Source organism: Eumetopias jubatus, unplaced genomic scaffold, assembly GCF_037043125.1.
Source record: "Eumetopias jubatus isolate StellerSeaLion01/CBP00866 unplaced genomic scaffold, mEumJub1_p1.0 scaffold_9, whole genome shotgun sequence".
In the NCBI taxonomy this organism is placed as follows: Eukaryota; Metazoa; Chordata; class Mammalia; order Carnivora; family Otariidae; genus Eumetopias; species Eumetopias jubatus.
In genome coordinates, this window is record NW_028274815.1 from 78,078,142 (window position 1) to 78,095,847 (window position 17,706).

At 50.6% G+C, this 17,706-nt stretch overlaps 1 protein-coding gene across 9 annotated transcripts in view; it reads left to right on the forward strand.

Moving 5' to 3' along the window:
• Positions 1 to 17,706, forward strand: part of INPP4A (inositol polyphosphate-4-phosphatase type I A) — a 131,846-nt gene that overhangs the window by 80,210 nt on the left and 33,930 nt on the right. For all 9 annotated transcript variants that reach the window (XM_028104002.2, XM_088026558.1, XM_028104003.2 and 6 more), the window contains 10 exons: positions 117 to 235; positions 2,447 to 2,563; positions 2,849 to 2,928; positions 4,501 to 4,612; positions 5,449 to 5,539; positions 6,039 to 6,186; positions 8,720 to 8,850; positions 10,647 to 10,751; positions 11,281 to 11,389; positions 16,212 to 16,395. In XM_028104002.2, the coding sequence (XP_027959803.1) occupies positions 117 to 235; positions 2,447 to 2,563; positions 2,849 to 2,928; positions 4,501 to 4,612; positions 5,449 to 5,539; positions 6,039 to 6,186; positions 8,720 to 8,850; positions 10,647 to 10,751; positions 11,281 to 11,389; positions 16,212 to 16,395 (1,196 nt within the window). The remainder of the gene's footprint in view (positions 1 to 116; positions 236 to 2,446; positions 2,564 to 2,848; positions 2,929 to 4,500; positions 4,613 to 5,448; positions 5,540 to 6,038; positions 6,187 to 8,719; positions 8,851 to 10,646; positions 10,752 to 11,280; positions 11,390 to 16,211; positions 16,396 to 17,706) is intronic.

A 17,706-nucleotide genomic window follows, 5' to 3' on the forward strand; every position in this document is an offset into this window, starting at 1 on the left:
CCATCCCTTTGGTGGCACTGACTTTTTTTTTTGCTTTCTCTGGGGGTGCTTGGAACCGAGAACTAACCAGAGGCTGATTTTAAAGGACTTGTTTGTTTCCCATTTTGATTCCATAGCTTGCAGTGAGTTGCATACTCCATCGCTAGATCGAAAACCAAATAGTTTTGTAGCAGTGAGCGTCACCACCCCTCCTCAGGCATTCTGGACGAAACACGCGCAGACGGAGATCATCGAGGTGGGTGCTGCCGGCTCCGACCCTGAGCTGTGTGAGGGGCTCACGCCGTGTTTGTAGCCTCCATGGGAGGGCTGCAGGTGACCTGAGCGCTGGTAGCTGCCACCTCACCGATCCTCAGTACATTGATCTTACTCTCCACATTCATCTGCGTGGCATTTATATTTGCCATATCCTTTACAGTTACCGATGAGCCATTGGCTGGTTGTCTTTGAACAGTGATCCTGTAAGGTTGTTGCCTCTTAAGAGGTAAAGGGCCCATTCTTCATTGTCATTTGGCTGCTGCTTTCGGAGAGTTGTGTTCATTAATCACAGTTTGGAGAGTGTTAACTACTAACCAGCCTTCTTACTGGACATACCCCTATTTTTATTGGCTTTCTTATTACATCCTTTTGCATTGGGTGTTTTATGTTTACGTTTTATGTTAAATTAAGTGATGTGCATTCACCTTGGGAATTTTACAAACTCCTTTTAGGTAATTGAGCACTGTATATAAGTTATGAAACTGAGTATAGGATCTGTGCGAGATTGTGCAGGGTTTTGGCTGTGATGTGAGCGTCTCTGTGAACTAACCCCTCCCTAGCAGTCTCAAACTTAAACTGCATTTCCTTGTCTTCCCCCTTTTACATTTTGGAACATAGGCCGTCCTTTTTCATTCTCTTGGAAACTTACTTCCAAGTTCAGATCAACAGTTTTGTCCTCTAAGCATCTGCTGAGGACTGCCTGTGCCATGGAGCGCAGTGCTGGGTGCTGTGGATGATACAAACACCTCGGAGGCCCATCCTGTGGGTGGGGAGGCAGTGAGCGTGGTCTGTCTGCACACAGCTGTGTGGGGATGGGTGGAGCAGAGAGAGGAGGGCAGCACATGGGGGGTGGGGGCCCTTCTAGCTCAGAGGATTGGAGAGGCTACGTCTGGTGGTGCTTAGTGAAATTCTGACTTAAGAGATCTGGGTGGGGCCCAGGACTCTGCACTTGTCACACGCTCCCAGGTGATGCCCATGCAGCCAGTCTGGGGACCACCCGTTGAAGAGCACGCCAGAGTTCTTTGGTAGTCACGCGAAGGCATGCAACAGGAAAGCGTCATGTGTGTTTGGAGAGTAACCTTATCCTGCTGTGTGTGTGCAAAAGGCCCAAGTGGAGGAGCAAGGGAGAGAAGCCTGGAGCGTCAGGCCAGGAGTTTGTAGCGGGCCAGTGCAGGCCTTTTGGAGGGGAGTCGCCTAACTAGATGTGTTTCAGGGAGGTCCCAAGTTGACAGTCACCTGGGGGGAGTGTGTGGGACCTGACTGGCAGTGGATAAACGGGGTGCATGTGACAGGCCCTGGAGGTGGGTTTGTGGGAGCATTTCATTGTCACTAGGTGGTTGAGAATGTTGGAGAAAGAGGCACCAAAGCAGACATTTGTAGCCTCCTTGGGAAGAGGGCCAGAGATGGCCTTAACCAAGGGCAGATGGAGGGGGAGGTTGGGTGGGCTGCCACCCCAGCAGGCTGCCCAGGAGGGGCCATCCAGCAGACCGAGAGCCTGCATCTGGAGCTGCAGAGGGAGCACAGCTAGAGGCGTGGAGTCCATGTCACGCACAAACAGGAACTCAATCCATTTGGCTGAGATAGTTAAGCACTGCCTGGGAAAGAGAATATGTTATGGGGCTCTGGGGGCAGGGCTAACCGGCCAGGAAATGGCCACCTATGAGCTAGAAACTCACAGCTCGTCTTTTGAAAAGGATAGCCTTAAAAAGGTCAGTTCTTAATTATTCCATCCATGGGATTCTGGAAATAAGAAATGACTTAAGCCATTCATTTCTTCTCTCATCTGCCTTTGTACCTCTTAAAGGAGAACAACCCAAAGTAGGAGATCTAAATACATCACTCATTTAAAGGGTAATACCAGGAATACAACGTGGACATCCAACTCGTTTCACTCTTAGAGGATCCCTTCCAGTGAGCGAGAAGCTCTTAGAGTTAGCCCGTGGGCGCGGCTGTGTGGTGGGCCTGCCTGTGGTGGCTGCCTCTCTAGAGGCCGGTCACACTACTTTGTCCTTTCTCTAAGCAGGATTTGGGCTTGTTTGTAGGCATCCATTTAGGCCACCATCAGTGTTTGTGTTGATCCAAGTCAGTAAGAAGGTTAGTGTCTCATTTTGAAGATACTGGTGTGTTTCCAAAGCAATTACTTGGAAAAACCCAACTCTGTATTCTGATTTTATTCTCTTTTCTCTTCTAGGGAACCAACAATCCTATATTTCTAAGCAGTATTGCCTTCTTTCAAGACTCTCTTATCAATCAGATGACCCAAATCAAACTCTCCGTGTATGATGTCAAAGATCGATCTCAGGGAACAGTTAAGTAACACGTTGTGGTTCGTGGGATTTTGTTCCCTTTTTTTAAGTTCTGTAATCATCTGAGTGAGAGGTGAACACAGATTAACTTCACTACTTTGCTCATAAAGTCACTGATGTCCAAATGTATTCGTCTTTAGGAGTTTCTTCCTGAGCATCCCTGTTGAGCTCCTGAGATAGGGTCAGATGTGTTGTGGGAACCAGCCTGCTGGACTCCTCTGGGGCCTGGTATTTGGACCAGAGGCAAAGCAAGTGTACTAATGCCTTCTCTCCCCGCTCTTCCTCAGATGTATTTACTGGGTTCTGGAACATTCATTGTCAAAGATCTGCTCCAGGACAGGCATCATAGGTTGCATTTAACACTAAGGTTGGTATTTAATTTTACTCCCTTGAGAGGATCTAGAATTATGAGGTCCAGGGACAGATCGGGGGGAAGGCCCCATTTCTGGCACTCAGAGAGGGCCCAGCCCCCTCCCAAAGGCTGGTGTCAGTGAGGAGGTGGTTTCTTACTTGAGTGAGATTAAAACTCAACCCATCAGAGGACCTGTTAGGGATTGGAAATGTGCAGTATCCATAGGAAATGTGAGCCCTCTTCTATGCAGACCTAAAGGAAAACCTATCTGATAATACTCAGTATTTTTGTCTATCATCTCTTCCCTCCCCAATAGAATATGATCTCCTAGGCAGTAGGGTTTTTGTCTGCTTTGCTTCATTGCTGTATCTTAAGCACCTAGAACAGAGCCTGGTGCTCAGTAAATATTTATGGAAGGAAGGAAAGAAGGGGAACCGCCCTGTATCCCTGAAAGAAGATGAAAGGGGTCAAGATGTCAGCCCTTCCCAAAATCATTTCGGGGACAGTTCTCACTGAAACCCCAAGACATGGTGTTCTTTTTTTCAAAATAATGTAAAAGTTGGGAAGATAGTCCAAAATAGCAAAAGAAATTTGACAAGGGTTAATCACCTGCTGGACAGCGCACCATTCTAAAGCTACGGTGAGAGCAGTGTCGCAGGCATTGGGCAGAGCGAGAGCCTGGCTCGGCCCTCGGTGTGCATAGGGAGCCTGCCTCAGCAGGAAGGACTGGTCTTACAGAAAATGCAAGGGGTCGTGTGGGGCAAAGGGCTGCTAGAGAAAAATATGTGCCAGAACTAATTCTAGTTGGACCAGAGCTAAATATAAGAAGTGGACATCTTCCTTTTGAAAAGGGGCTACATAGGACTCTTGAGCAGAGAACATGGGGGGAAGCCCTTCTCCAGGCATTAGAACAGTGAGAAAAAGCCACAAAGGAAATTGTCAGTATGTGTGACCACATAAAAGTTTAGAACCTGGCTAAGTTGGACACCTTAAATAAAAGGCCTGAGGCGTTAGGGTATCCCTGGGGCCTCCCTGGATGAAGTGGATGGGCCCGGGCTGCTGGCAGCCAGCCTGAGGGGTCTCAGGGGTGAAGCTGAGCAGGGCTAGGGTGGCATTAACTGTATCATACCATCTTTGGGATGCTTTGGGAAACCCTGCACTTACTTGGGGTCCAGGCCTACGTCTTGGGTGTAATCAAAGCTTAAGGATGGGTGGGAAGGAACAGAAGGGGGTTCGGTGCCAGAAGAAGGTGTTTTCCAGTCCTGGTTCCGGGATGTGTCCTCATCACTCTCGGGGACAGAGGTTAGCCCAGGGGGGCTGATGGGTGCCTCCCAAGCAAGCATTGGCTCTTCCCCTCCAACTGTACCCCAGGCATATCTACACTTCTCTGTGGCGCCGTGTCCCCTCCCAGCCATAGCCCTCCTCTCTGCTCTCACAGTTTCCTTGTCTGCCTCCCCCGGAGCCTGTGCATGTAGTGAATGCTGGCTGACTGACCGCTCGATGACCCAGGGTGGCTGAGCTTTGCGTTTAAGCAGAAAACGAAGCGCAGGTACAATGGCTCTTATCAAAGCACTTTGCTCGTGGCAGATCTGCAGAGAGTGACCGTGTGGGTAACATCACCGTGATCGGCTGGCAGATGGAAGAGAAGTCAGACCAGCGGCCCCCTGTGACCCGGTCTCTGGATACCGTCAATGGGAGGGTGAGCATACCACCTTGCTCCTCTCTGTTGGAAGGAGTCCGAGGATCTGTCCAGATGGACTTGGCCTCTGTGCTCTGGGAAGGGAAAGATAGGGCCCCCTAGGCAGAACGTGCCCATCCCCCCCAGGCACTTCTTGAAGTAGTGAGAAGGGGGGTCCTTCAGGGAGCATGACATGCAAGGCTCTGCTGGGTGGGGGCCCAGCTAGAGGAGCTGCAGTTGGGCGGGGAAGGGGGGCTGGGGGGTGTTGTGAATGAGGCCTGGATTACCTTTGCTGTTTTGTTAGAGCTTCCCTCCCAGGCACACGTGTGCCCCACAGCCACCTTATGTGCGCCTCCCATCCACACACCCATTGCAGCATCTCACATACCTCTCCTCCTCTCCCCTCCTCCACCCTCTCTCTTGGCACCCTGTCTCCCATGCACCGTCGCTTGGACAGGCCCCTCATGCTCTCAGACTACAATTCCAATATACCAAACACTGGTAAGGGGTCACTGCTGTAAAACACGGAGCTAGCTCATTTTACCCAAAATGAGCCCGGGAGGTCAGCTGTGCAAACGTTCCTGAGCATCGTCCGTTTCCTGCCTCTCATTCTGTACGTCACAACACCACAGGACCAGGTGAAGTGACCTAGTCACTAGAAAATCATGTTTCGTGGCCTGAGTGCAGTGTACTGGCAGGTGGATTAATTTGTGGCTGGGGCAGTGTGTTACTGTAGAGTGAATGGTGGATACCAATTTTAAGAGTACTTTGATGATGCACATGGGCCCCATTTCTGCGGAGTGTTCTGGAGTTGTCTGGGTCTCACTGTTTCTCTGCTTTCCTGTCCACCTCATTAGATGGTTCTCCCGGTTGATGAGAGCTTGACAGAGGCGCTGGGAATCCGATCCAAGTATGCTTCGTTGCGAAAAGACACTTTACTGAAATCGGGTAAACAGCTTCCTCCGTTGGTACTCTTGCCACTCTTGTGAGTGTCCACTCGGGCCCGTGCTCACCCTTTCCTCCCCGCCTGCTTGGATTGTCACGGCCAGGCACCCCCTCGATTGTCACCTCCCTGCCACATTTCTAAGTGCCGTGCTTTTCGCCAGCATGTGGCGTTCGTAATATTCCAAGCAAGGGGTGTGGGGGGCGGTCCCTCCTTCATTCCACTCTTTCTCGTGTTACCTCGGGTTTGGTGACTGACAGCCTCCCCGCCCCCGCCCCTGCACTCCAGAGTCAGTTCCACGTCCTGGGACAAGACGATTGCATGTGGTGGGTGGCGGGGAGCAGCCAGGTTCGGTCATTTTGGTGGGCTTTGGTTTAAATATTCTCGTTCTCTCGAGAGGAACAGTAAGGAGCACCGTTGAGGGCTCGGGGGAGGAGGGCCCACGCGGCAGGTGTGTTGCCGGCTCACACACAGCCTCTGTCCCCTCCGCACCCCCCACCTCAGTGTTCGGCGGTGCCATCTGCCGCATGTACCGGTTCCCCACCACGGACGGCAACCACCTGCGGATCCTGGAGCAGATGGCGGAGAGCGTGCTCTCCTTGCACGTGCCCCGGCAGTTCGTGAAGCTCCTGCTGGAAGAAGACGCGGCCAGGTGAGGCAGGCCGGCTGCCCCTTCCTTTCCGGAAAGTTCTTAGATGCGGTGGGTAGAGCACTGGCAGCCGGGAGGCTGGCTTCTGACCCAGCCACCGCTAGCTTGCTCGGCGGCCTTGGCTTGCTGAAACCCACGTTTGCTCACCTGTTTCCCGAGTTCCTGTGCGAGGCCATCCCCAGACAAGGTGCGGGAAGCACCAGACAAGGTGTGCCCAGCACGCAGTGCCGACTCCCTTCCCTTCCCCCCTCCTTTCCCCTCTCAGTCGGCCTGTAGAAAGTTAGGAGTGGCTGGTCGTTCTTGAGTCCTGGGCACCCGGGTCAGCAGTCTCCTAGGGGAGGGCCATGGTGGTGGAGGCTACAGAGAGCTACGAGTGACCCATCTGGGCCCTCTGGTCCTCCGCATCCCTCAGCCCGGGGCATGTTCCATTGATCCCATGGCAGGGAGAGCCAGAGAGGGGGCTCAGCGCCCGCTGAGCGTGTTACCCATCTTCCTCACATGTCCGTTCTCCTCACTGTCATAAAACGGTGTTAATTATGAACACAATATAAGAACATGAAAGGACACAGTGCAGTCAGGATCTCACTGTTCAAATATAGGTATTTTTAAAAATTTTTTATCTTGAAAAAACTCAACCTAAGAATGACAAGAATAATGCAATGAGCGGCTTTATGTCTGTATGTGTACTATTTTATGGTTATTTTAGTTAAAAATTTTTTCCTTTCAGCTTTTCCATATTTGTGCAGATTTTCCTAACTCCCATCTCCATTTGCACAGATCTTCAGTGTTCATGTTATAATGTTAACTGTGGTATAAATTGCCATTATTTGGTGTACTAGGTGATAACTTCGAAGAGTTGACTCATTTCACAAGAACTTTGGTTTTGAGGGTTTTGTTGTCGTTGTGTTTCCCACCAGTTTCACGCATGTGGCTGGTATGGTGTGTGGTGTGGGGAGACTTCTCGATGAGCGAGACAGACTGTGGAAGGCAGGCCCTCTGGAGAGGTGGGGGCCACGCCCCGAGCCCTGGCTGTGTGAGCTGGGAGCAGAAATTAGGAGGGGTGGTGAGAAGGGGAGTGATCCTGTGAGATGGTAACGGTAAACGGACACCCGAAGCACGGGCAAGGGGCAGGAAGACGGGCGGAGACATGGGAGAGGGTCCAGCAGCAACCCCAGCAGATGGGGCTCGCGTGCTCATGAGCAGCCCCGCGGCTGCAGGGCCAGCCGGCCAGCAGTGAGCAAGGACATAGGTCTCACCACGGCCTTGCCTGCGTATGTACTCTTTTACCTTGATTTTGCTATTTTCATAATAAAATGGTACAACTTTCTTTTTTAACTTCAGACAATCTGGTAGATTCCATAAAATTAGCTTTTTTTCCCCCACAAAGGAAAACATGCATAGTATAAAAAAAAAACCAAATAGTGCCAAAAGGCTTTTAATAATGACCTAAGTCTTGGGGCGCTCTACTGTCTGATCTTCCTCCTAGAAACAACCACTTTCAGCCGTTCTAGTGTGTATCATTGTATTGCTACATAAATGTGTAGCGTGCTCTCTTAACTGGTTTTGGGGGTTAGCTACTGATTCCCTGTGGTGAAGATGTTAGGTCTTTTGTACTTTCCCGTTCCCCAGCTTCCTAACAGGGTTATGTCCCCGCCCTTTTTTGAAGTCCATCTTGTGTTTTCATTATGCTGATTACGTAGCCGTTATTTACTGCTGAGCTAAGATAGTTCAGTTCTTCTACAGCTTTTATTTTTCTGGAGGTGACAGATCTTCTTTCTTCTCTTCTCCCTTCCCCTGCCTTCCTGCTGCTTTTAGATTTAGATAGCTCACTACTCACGTGGAGAAAGAAAGCATAGCCAAAGTTGCCGGCCCCCTGTGGCCCTTGTCCCTTACCCCAGGGGACAGCCCTGAAACAGAGGGGGCTGGGTGAGCACAGCAGAGCAGGCCCCCACCCCCCACCCCCCCGGCCGGCCAACTGTGGACCACCGCTTGGCAGCTTTAGGTCCTGCAGCAATGTTCTGAGGGGCCGGGTGGGAAGGCCCAGGCCGCCCTAGAACATGGGGGCAGTGAGAAGCTGTCTCACAACGGCCCCTAGACGAGACAGGTGAGTGAGATGGCCTCAAGCAGTCACTTACGGGCCTCCACTCCTCTCATCTCCCAGGAGGGTCCCACGTGGCCTGTGGGGCTCTGGGCAAGGAGCCACTCCCCTAGAGCCCCTCTCCTCCACTTAGTTTTCCCTGGACATTCGACAGGGTTTCTGTGAAAAGCGCCTCTGTGCTTTTCCACGTGGTGAGTGGTCTGCCCGTCATACAGCCGGTCCTCCTAGAGTGGTGTGTCCTGTTCCCCCCCCCCGCTTGCTGTGTAGACCTGCAGTGTAGCCATTGTCCGAGGCCCTCCCTGGCATTGACCACACTTCCATGTCCGTGTTGTTCTCCTGCTTGGTTGGGACACCTGTGCCTCTCCCAGGGAAGAGACCTCCACAGCCTCATGTGTGCATGTGTGTGTGTGCGTGTGTGTGTGTGTGTCTTCCCTGCAGAGTGTGTGAGCTGGAGGAGTTGGGGGATCTGTCCCCTTGCTGGGAGAGCCTCCGGCGCCAGATTGTCACTCAGTACCAGACCATCATCCTCACGTACCAGGAGAACCTGACTGACCTCCATCAGTACAAAGGTGGGTACTGGGTCTCCATTTCCCCAGCTAGAAAATGAGAACCTGGCTCAAATACTCTCCCTGACAGACATGCTAATGGATTTTTAAAAATAGATTCTCATGTAGGTGTGAATTCTTTTGAATATGGCTTTTTCAGATCTTAATTAAGAAGACAAGTATGTGAATTGCATTAAAAATTCCTTCTGTGGTGTCATTTGCCAAAGCAACTCATGTAGGATGAAATTTAGGAGAGACGAAATCACAGGCTGCTGGTTCATGTTATTTTTTGTCTTGGTCTAAAGTGCCCAAGGGAAATGCCCCAAAAGACGTAAATCGTTTGCTTTGAGACAAAGTGGTTTCCTAGATTTCCCAGTTTAAATATTCAACAGTCCTTGTATTGAACATCTGAATTGTCTGAGTGGAGCTCTACATTTTAAGTATAGACACCTCACATTTCTTCTTGAAAGATCCCGTTTGATTTTCAAAAGACTCTAAGGGTAGATTTAGAAGACTTTTCTTAACTAATTCCCTTTTTATTCCAAAACAGAATGAATTTTTTGGTTTTTCATTACTTTATTCTCTCTCTTCAGATTCTTCCCTCCCCCCCCCACTACATAATAGGATTTCAGGGTTAAAAGAAAATCATAAGTCCTTAATATTAAGGTTTTGATATGAACCTGTCCATGAACTTGGCTGAGAAGAAGTCACATATAGTCAGGTCAAAACTTGGGTTTGGTTTGAATCTGAAGGGCAGGTCTAAGTGTATTGGCAGCATATAGCTGAAGAGACTTAGGAACCTACCCATGCCAGATACCTGTTACCTGGGAAAGCGGGAAACCCACATGAGCTTGAGTTTTCCAGAGCAGAGCATCTCAAGTGTCAGTGTGCATCCTGGTCCCTGAAGATCTTGCTGCAGTGCAGATCTAGGATTCTGCATTTCTAACAGGCTCCCAGGTTACCACTGCTGCTGATCTCTGGGCCTCTTGTAAGTATCAGGCCCTGGAGGACAGTCTCCTAGCACAAAATGCAAGGTAGACAATGGCTGGTCTGCATTTTGTATACTGGTATGATTTACCTTTTATCACTAGAGAGTAAGTTTATTTCTTCTTCTGATTGTCAGTGAATTTGTAACCCCTTTCTTTTTCTAGGCATGTAGTTCTTAATTAGTTTTGGATTCTGATTGTAGGAACAAGATTGTAGATATTAGTTATAAAACATCATCCAACCTCCTTAACCCCCCGAGTTTAGGTTTGTGTTTCAGAGGGCCAGGATCCATGCTATGTAGCATTTGTTTATCTTGATAGATCTGAGGTGAGGAGCGGACCTTTTCATTTCTTTGTGGAAATGAGATGTGTTGCTCTGGTTGAACCAATTTCTTAGATCTTGCATGATGGCGGTCTCCAGGGTTGGAACAGGCAGTCCCTGGCATGGGCCCATTTGCTTTTTATAGCAGTGCTGACATCGTGTTGCACAAAATCAGTCTTTATGTCAGACTTTTCAGTTGAGAGCTGAGTCATGGGAGGGCAGGGCACCGTAACCGTAACCTTCTGAAGCTGCTCCTAGCTGGCTCTGCTCACCACCTGAGCACCCAGAACCAGTCTTCTGGCCAGTGAGCTGCCCTCCCTCCAGTGTTTTACCCAGCCTGCTCTCTGGAAATGAAATGTGCTCACGGGCAACTCAGAATTTCCTCGGCCACTACCAGCAGGTACCTGCCTATGTGCGGCCACTTCTTCAGAATATCACTGTCCTACGCGCCCCCATTCCTGAATGCAGGGCATGTGTCAGCGGTCCTTATTTTCTCATATTCCGTTTCTTAGGTCCCTCGTTTAAAGCGAGCAGTTTGAAAGCAGATAAAAAGTTAGAATTCGTTCCCACAAACTTGCACATACAGAGGATGAGAGTTCAAGACGATGGGGGGTCAGGTAACTATTTTTCTGTTCCTCTCACTAAATCACACTTGACTTCCTTTCCCCCCATGTGCTTGGTCCCCATGCTGCCCCACACGTGCGCAGCCTTCCCTGTGTGTGCTTCTGCCTGGCAACTCAGATAAGAGACATGGCACAGGACCCTTGTAAGGTCTTTGTTTCCTGGGCTTTTCCCTCCCTTTGTTCCTTCCCCTTGTCCATCCTCCCTCCAGCTTCCCTCTGTGTTTCTGTGGCAGCAAGTCGCCTGTCAGTTATCCTTCCCAAGGAGGGGTGCAAGCTGAGTTACCAGTGGTTGCCTCCAGCCCTTTGTGGCCCCATCTGGAGACGTGCAGGAACCCCCTCTCTGCTGAGATGATGGTGCTGGGCTCCAGGGGCCCTCGGACAATCAAGGCTGTGGGGCTGAGGGAGCAGGCTGCTTGGAAATGGGCTGGCGGGGCAGGGTCCCGGAGTTGCGTGCATATCCCTGTAGCTGGCTTGTCCACAGGCCTGAGCCCAGAGTAACGGAGGAGAGCTTTCTGTCATTCAGATCAGAACTACGACATTGTCACCATCGGAGCACCAGCTGCACACTGCCAAGGTTTTAAGTCAGGAGGTCTCCGCAAAAAGCTGCACAAATTTGAAGAGACCAAGAAGCAGTAAGTACTTGGAGGGTGTTCATGTGTTCTTGTACAAGCTGTCTGGTGCTTCCTAGGTCAAAAAAAATAAATAAATAAAAATCAAGAGGTGACCGCAAAAACATCCAGCCATCCGATGTGCTTTTGTGCGGCGGGAAGAACTGCCTCGTGGCCCGGGTGCTTCTGTGTGTGTGACTGAGCTGGGGGGCGGGGCGTGAGGGCACCTGATTAGTGGTCCTGACCCTGCAAAGGAACAGAAAAATTGAAATCCCCTGGAAGGTGGCTACCCCGTGTGGACCCTCTGCTGCCTCAGCTGTCCGTTAGAGCCCCTGGTCTGTCACGCCAGGTGTGCGGTGTGTGTTGAACGCCACAAAGTGTGAAGCCCGCAAGAGAGTGCTTCCTTTCCTGAACCAACTGCGGTGGTAAACATTCCCTGTTTTAAGAAGCCTGGAGTGGGGTGGGCGGTGGGAGGGGAGCTACACGCAGCTGCAGTCCAAACAGGAAATGGCCAGGTAGGCAGTTGGGGAAGGGCATCGTGGAGCGTGCAGGGAGGTATTCCTGAGGCGTGGTGCTTTGAGGACAGGAGCTGAGGGGGAGGGCTGGCCTTGCTGGCAGCCTGTTCAGTGCAGGGCCACACGCTGGTGACCCTGGATGCAGGGGTGACAGAGGTAGGCCTGACCGCGAGGGGCTCCTGGCCTTGCCTGGGAGCAGACGGGTCAACAGCACCACTTGGAGCAAGCACTGCCATGCTTGGAGCAGGGGTGACGGGGAGAGAGCCACAGGCCCCAGCTGTTGTGTTGGATATGTGGGAGGCGTTGGTGATCTTCCAGAATGTCACCCGTCAAGATTTAAATAGATGAGGGGGGCAAATATAAGAAGTAGGGGCGATGAGTGTAGATGGTCCTGTGAGATCCTTGGACCATGGAGTAGAGGAAATGGCATGCAGGTGTCTGTCTGGTGAGAACGGTTATCACTTGATTATGTGTTCGGGCTGATGGGGATGGCGAGAGTGAAGAACTGTTGGTAAGAGAAGTCGATGGAGCAAGGTTCTGTAGATGCAAAGGCCAGACCAGGCAGGGAGTCCTAGAAGGTGGGGTGCAGAGAGGTCCTTGAAGAGTGAAGAAACAAGCTGAGGATACTGTGGATCAGCCTGTGCAGAACATGGAGTTGAAAGGGTGGGACTTACCAAGGGAGAATGCAACAGTTGGAGGGAAGGTGAAGCCAAGGCCCAGGGGGCATCAAGAGAGTCGGCAAGGCGGCCAGGTGGAGAGCGTTAGCACCTGCCAGGGAATCAAGGCTCTGGGCTACCATGGCCAGGAGTCTAGACGCGGCTTGAGAAAACTTACCGCAGACAGGATCAAGGAAGGGGTAAAAGGTCAGGTACAGTGGCTGGTCACTGGACCAAGGGGATCAGGGATGCAGCTAGGAGCTTCTCTGCCCATGGGGTGAGGCTGGAGGGGTGAGCCGGCAGGTGGAAGAGAGTGCACTAGGAGAAATCCCCGCTCAGATGTGTGCATAGGTGGCCCGGAGCCAAGTGGACCCTGGAGGCAGCAGGAGGAAGAACAAGGAAGGGCCAATGGTTAGGAAGGGTAATTTCAGCCTTCAGGGCGGGCGACATTCTTCGGAGGCCCCCCAGACAGCCCGCTTGACCTTGATTGATCCCACCAAGGGGTCTTCCCCTCCCAGACAAGCCAGACCCACCTGAGGAGTCACTGACTCTGCTGTTCCCTGGGAATTACGATGAAAAGGAAGCTTGCAGTGCTCCCCACAGCTCTGCACAGCCAGCCAAGAGAGCGTGTGTCTGTCACTCCATTGCATGTGGCTGTGTGGGGGTGTGAGTGGGAGATTTGAGGATGCCATGGGGACCGTGGAGGGGAAAGCGCATCAGGAGGGGGCGCCACTGGCCGTCCCTGTCCCAGAAAGGTCAGGATGTTGATACCTGATTACCCAGTATATTAACTTCAGAAATCATTACTTCCAAAATGCTCCTGGAGTATATTTCAAATAAATAATACAAATTTTCATTTAATTTCCTTCTAATATTATTAAAATCACCTGTAGAAATGATTTTCATTATTTGAACTATACTTTAAATGTGGACCGAACTTGGCCCACAGGCGGAATGTCCCCCTGGGGTTTGCGCACAGACGCGGACTTTGCTCTGAAGAATAAAAGCACATTGGGCTCATAAGTTTTATGGTCCCTGTAGTGGGTGCCTCAACACATAATTTCAAGGATTTTGACAAAAGATAACTTGGCTTTTTAATTTTTTGTTTTGCATTTGGTGTTTGCTAACTGCTAATATTTCGTTTTGGTTCTTTTCTTTAGCAGTTTTGAGGAGTGTTGGTGAGTTTTCTGTCTGTGGAGAGAGTGTCTGTTTGGGTCTTGCTCTCCTGTAGAGAAAGCCGGTGCTGTCCCCTCCTCTGTGAGGTGCTTCAGCCCTCGGTGCCACCGGGGGGCCCTGGTTATAGCCTCGTAGACAGAATTCTCTCTTCCAACTGCAATGTTCTTTGATAATGAATAGCCCATCTCCAGTCTACCATTTTACCTTCCAAATCCGGCGGCACTTTGTTGCTGTGTGCGCTCTGAGGAAGGACCCTGTTTCTCCCAGGCCAGGCAAGTCACCGGGTGCTGGCATTTCAGGTCCACCCATCGGTGTGGTCGGGAATCCCTTTCTGGCCTCTTTTATGAAAGTCTTAGGGTTTCCGTTTTCACTTCACCATCACCTCTAATGGGAATGAAGCCAGCTTCCATTTCTTATGAATATAATTTATGCAGATTTTTAAAACAGTGTTCCTTGGGCCGATTTTCCCCCTGAGGGCAAACCAAGAACTGATAGGACCAAGTGATTTTTTTCCTACCAAAGAATTAGATGGCGGCCAGAAAGCACTGTGTCTGCAGCCCTGGGGCTCCAAGGCTGCCCCCGGCCCCCTCAGCCGTGCCCAGCGCGCTTGCTCAGGTGACAGCCAGGGCTCTGCGGTGGCACCTCGCGTGGTGACAGCATCTCAGAGCTGGGGGAGCTCGGGGGCCGTGGCGGGGTCCTGCCCGACATGGCAGTGCTCTGCCGGGGACAGCTGGACAGCTGAGGCCCCTGGGGCTTTCCCTGTCTCTAGGACTAGGACTGAGCACATGTGCTTGTATACTCACCATCATCCCCTAACAGCAGCTCTTTGAAATTTACTCTTCCACACCCCCCGCCACAAGCTTCCTGTGCATAAGCCTCAGATTACTGTTACTAGAACGTGACCTGTAAGAACACAAGGTGAGTAGGGGCGGTGCTCTCCTTCGGGCTTGGGGGACCGTATGTACTGGTTGAAGTGTACACGGCCATCTACATACATACACGTATATCTACAGAAGCACACATTGCGTGTGTGCTCTAAAGATTGGGGCCAGGGAAGGACAGATTTTTAAAAATCCTATTTGAGATTGTGTTTTTAAGACTCAGTTGTCAAATGGCAGCTATTCATTTGGAAGAGTGATTGCAGATTGGAAAGTAGTCGTGTGCACATCGTGCTGTGAAATTAGTTCTCAGATCATGCAGGCTTGGTTGTGGTCTGCTGCATGGGCTTCTGGCAAATCCATCGTGTTTTATCGTGGTGTGTGGGCTTGGGGTGTTGTTTCTTTCTGGGGTGCTTTGGTTTTTGGGTTTTGCATGTTTACACCATAGTCTGTCAAGGGAGGTGTTTTGGGGACCTTCCTTCGGGGTCCAAAGAGCCCAGTGGGGGTGGGGGGGGCCTCAAGTCCTCATATCCAAGGGAAACGATGGAGGTCGTGCTGCTCCACCTTCTCCCTCTTCCCCAAAACCCAAAGGGCAACTCTTTGAGGGGACCTGTGAAGGCTGAGAAGGATGGGGACCAGTGAAGGCTGAGACTCCCATTCCAGCTAGAGCTCACAACTTCAGATCACAGGAGCTATCCCCACTGGGGCATTAAACTACTCTCTGCTTTCCTTGGCTTCCTCAGATGGTCTGAAAACTAACTTTATACTATTAGATTGATTGAGAATCCTGGCTGAGAGACTTGGATTTATCACCTCCATCTAGAAGGGCCAAACACGGTAGCCGGTCCCCACACAGCCGGGACATGAGTCGGTTCTCCGGAGGCTGGTGTTTGTGCCGTGCAGGGGCTGGGCTGTGGCTTTGACATCAATCCTAAGACCTCAGATCACGCACTGCTTGGTGACGAAGGAAGGAGGAAGAGCCAGGTTTTCAAAACTGTTGAGGTGTCCAGGCCAGGCCTCTGGCTTGGCATGTTCTTCACCTCCTTCGTCTGATAGAACATTATTTTTCAAGGTAGAGAAGTCCTGGAGAAGGAAGTCTAGTTGTCGGGGTCAGAGGTGTGAGGGCGGAGCACTCTGGGTGTGTGCACAGAAAGTTTGAAGATTGGCCCAATGAAGAAACAGGTCTCTTGTGGAAAGTCTGGCCCCCATGGCAGTCTCCCTTCACTGTGATAAACTGACCCCTTCTGAGACGAGCAGACCCTGTGCCTCCACTTCAGTACTGCTGATACATGGACAGGCGAGGTTCTCAGGTGCAAGGCTACGAGCATTTGGGTAATTACTGGATTCAATATCTGTATATGCATTTACGTAAGAATACAGACACATACAGATAGAGACAGGGGACTTCACGGTGTTTGAATATTTGAAAGCCTTCAACCGTATGGACAGAAAGAATCTCTTGAGATTTACTTTTGCCCATCAGCAGCTAGACTAGCCTAGGAGAACACCCCTGAGGATCAGAATGCTTTACTTAGTGTTGGTTGTGGGCTGGGGTTGGGAGACTGCTGCCATCCTCTTAGATTTGAGGAGACCCCTTAGACTCTGTTCTTATCCTTTCTAGTACACCATCCAGCTGCCAGTCCATAATCTACATACCACAGGACATCGTCAGAGCCAAGGAGATCATTGCCCAGATCAATACCCTGAAAACCCAAGTGAGTTACTATGCAGAGCGGCTCTCAAGGGCAGCCAAGGACAGGTCTGCCACTGGCCTCGAAAGAACCCTCGCCATCCTGGCAGACAAGGTAGGGGGCACTACCCTGCTACATGTGAGATGGGGGCTCCCTTGGGTTTCCAGAAACCCTTGGGCACGCCATGTGTGCTTAGAGCCGTCCGTTCCAAAGGTGACATTGGGATGACCTTGAAGATCTAGTTTCAGGTTTAGTTCCCCCAGAGGCCCAGGGAGTTTTGGTGATTTGCCTGTGGTCACAGAGCTGGATGAGGGCAGGCCAAGGACAGCACCCAGGGCAGGTGACTTCCAGTTGCTGCTTCATGCAGATGTGTCTTCCCTCAAGTCCATGGGGTCCATTTTGGAGGCTGAGGTCGTTCCACGGCTTTCTTAGCAACTGCCTACTCAGTGCATTTTTTCCAATTTTTATTGAATTGGAATTTGAAAAAAGCTGAGTTACTGTACAGACATACAATAAAGGAAATATAACTTCATTGGCTTTCACATAATCAATAAGCCATTTTCTAATTAACTGTAATTTGATCCTGATTAAAAATATCTAGGGGCGCCTGGGTGGCTCAATCAGTTAAGCATCCAAGTCTTGATTTTGGCTCAGGTCATGATCTCACGGTTGTGGGACCAAGCCCCATGTCGGGCTCTGTGCTCAGTGAGGAGTCAGTTTGGGATGCTCTTCTCTCCTTCTGCTCTTTGCCCCACTTATGCATGTGTGCATCCCCACTCTCTCCCTTTCTCTCTCTCTCTCTCTCAAATAAATCTTAAAAAAATGTATAGATAGATATAAATATATAAATATTGGTCCATACTGGGGCATTAGATATACCAGATCATTTTTATGGATGATGCTTTTTCACATTACTCAGTCTCTCAGCACACACACACACACACACACACACACGTATATAGATTCTGATCACACTTACCCACTCACACCCACTTTGCTGGGGTGAGGTGCTGTTCCTGATCAGAACGTGTTATATCCTTCACATGTGTTCACTCAGCAAAGAGATCGAGAGCTGGAAATTAGATCCACTTGGAAAAGAAAGATGATGTTATCAGAAGGAAAATTATGAGCCACAGAACTCCTGCTGCATACAGAATTCCCCAGAACCACAGTGCTGTGCTGAGAGTCCCACTGCCCAAAGTCCAGGGCTTTGAGTATTAGATGCAAAAAGATAAGACTTAAGTGATGGCATCAAATTCCTGCCTGTCCCCTGGAACCAGAGAGGACAGCCGAGGACGTCAGTGAAGGCAAGGACGGTGGGCTCTCTTCAGGCCCTCCCTTGAGTCACATCAGGCTCAGAGGCGGGCAGGGACTGAAGAATGTCAAAGAGATTTCTCGACCTCCCCATTCTCCCTGTGTCGTCCA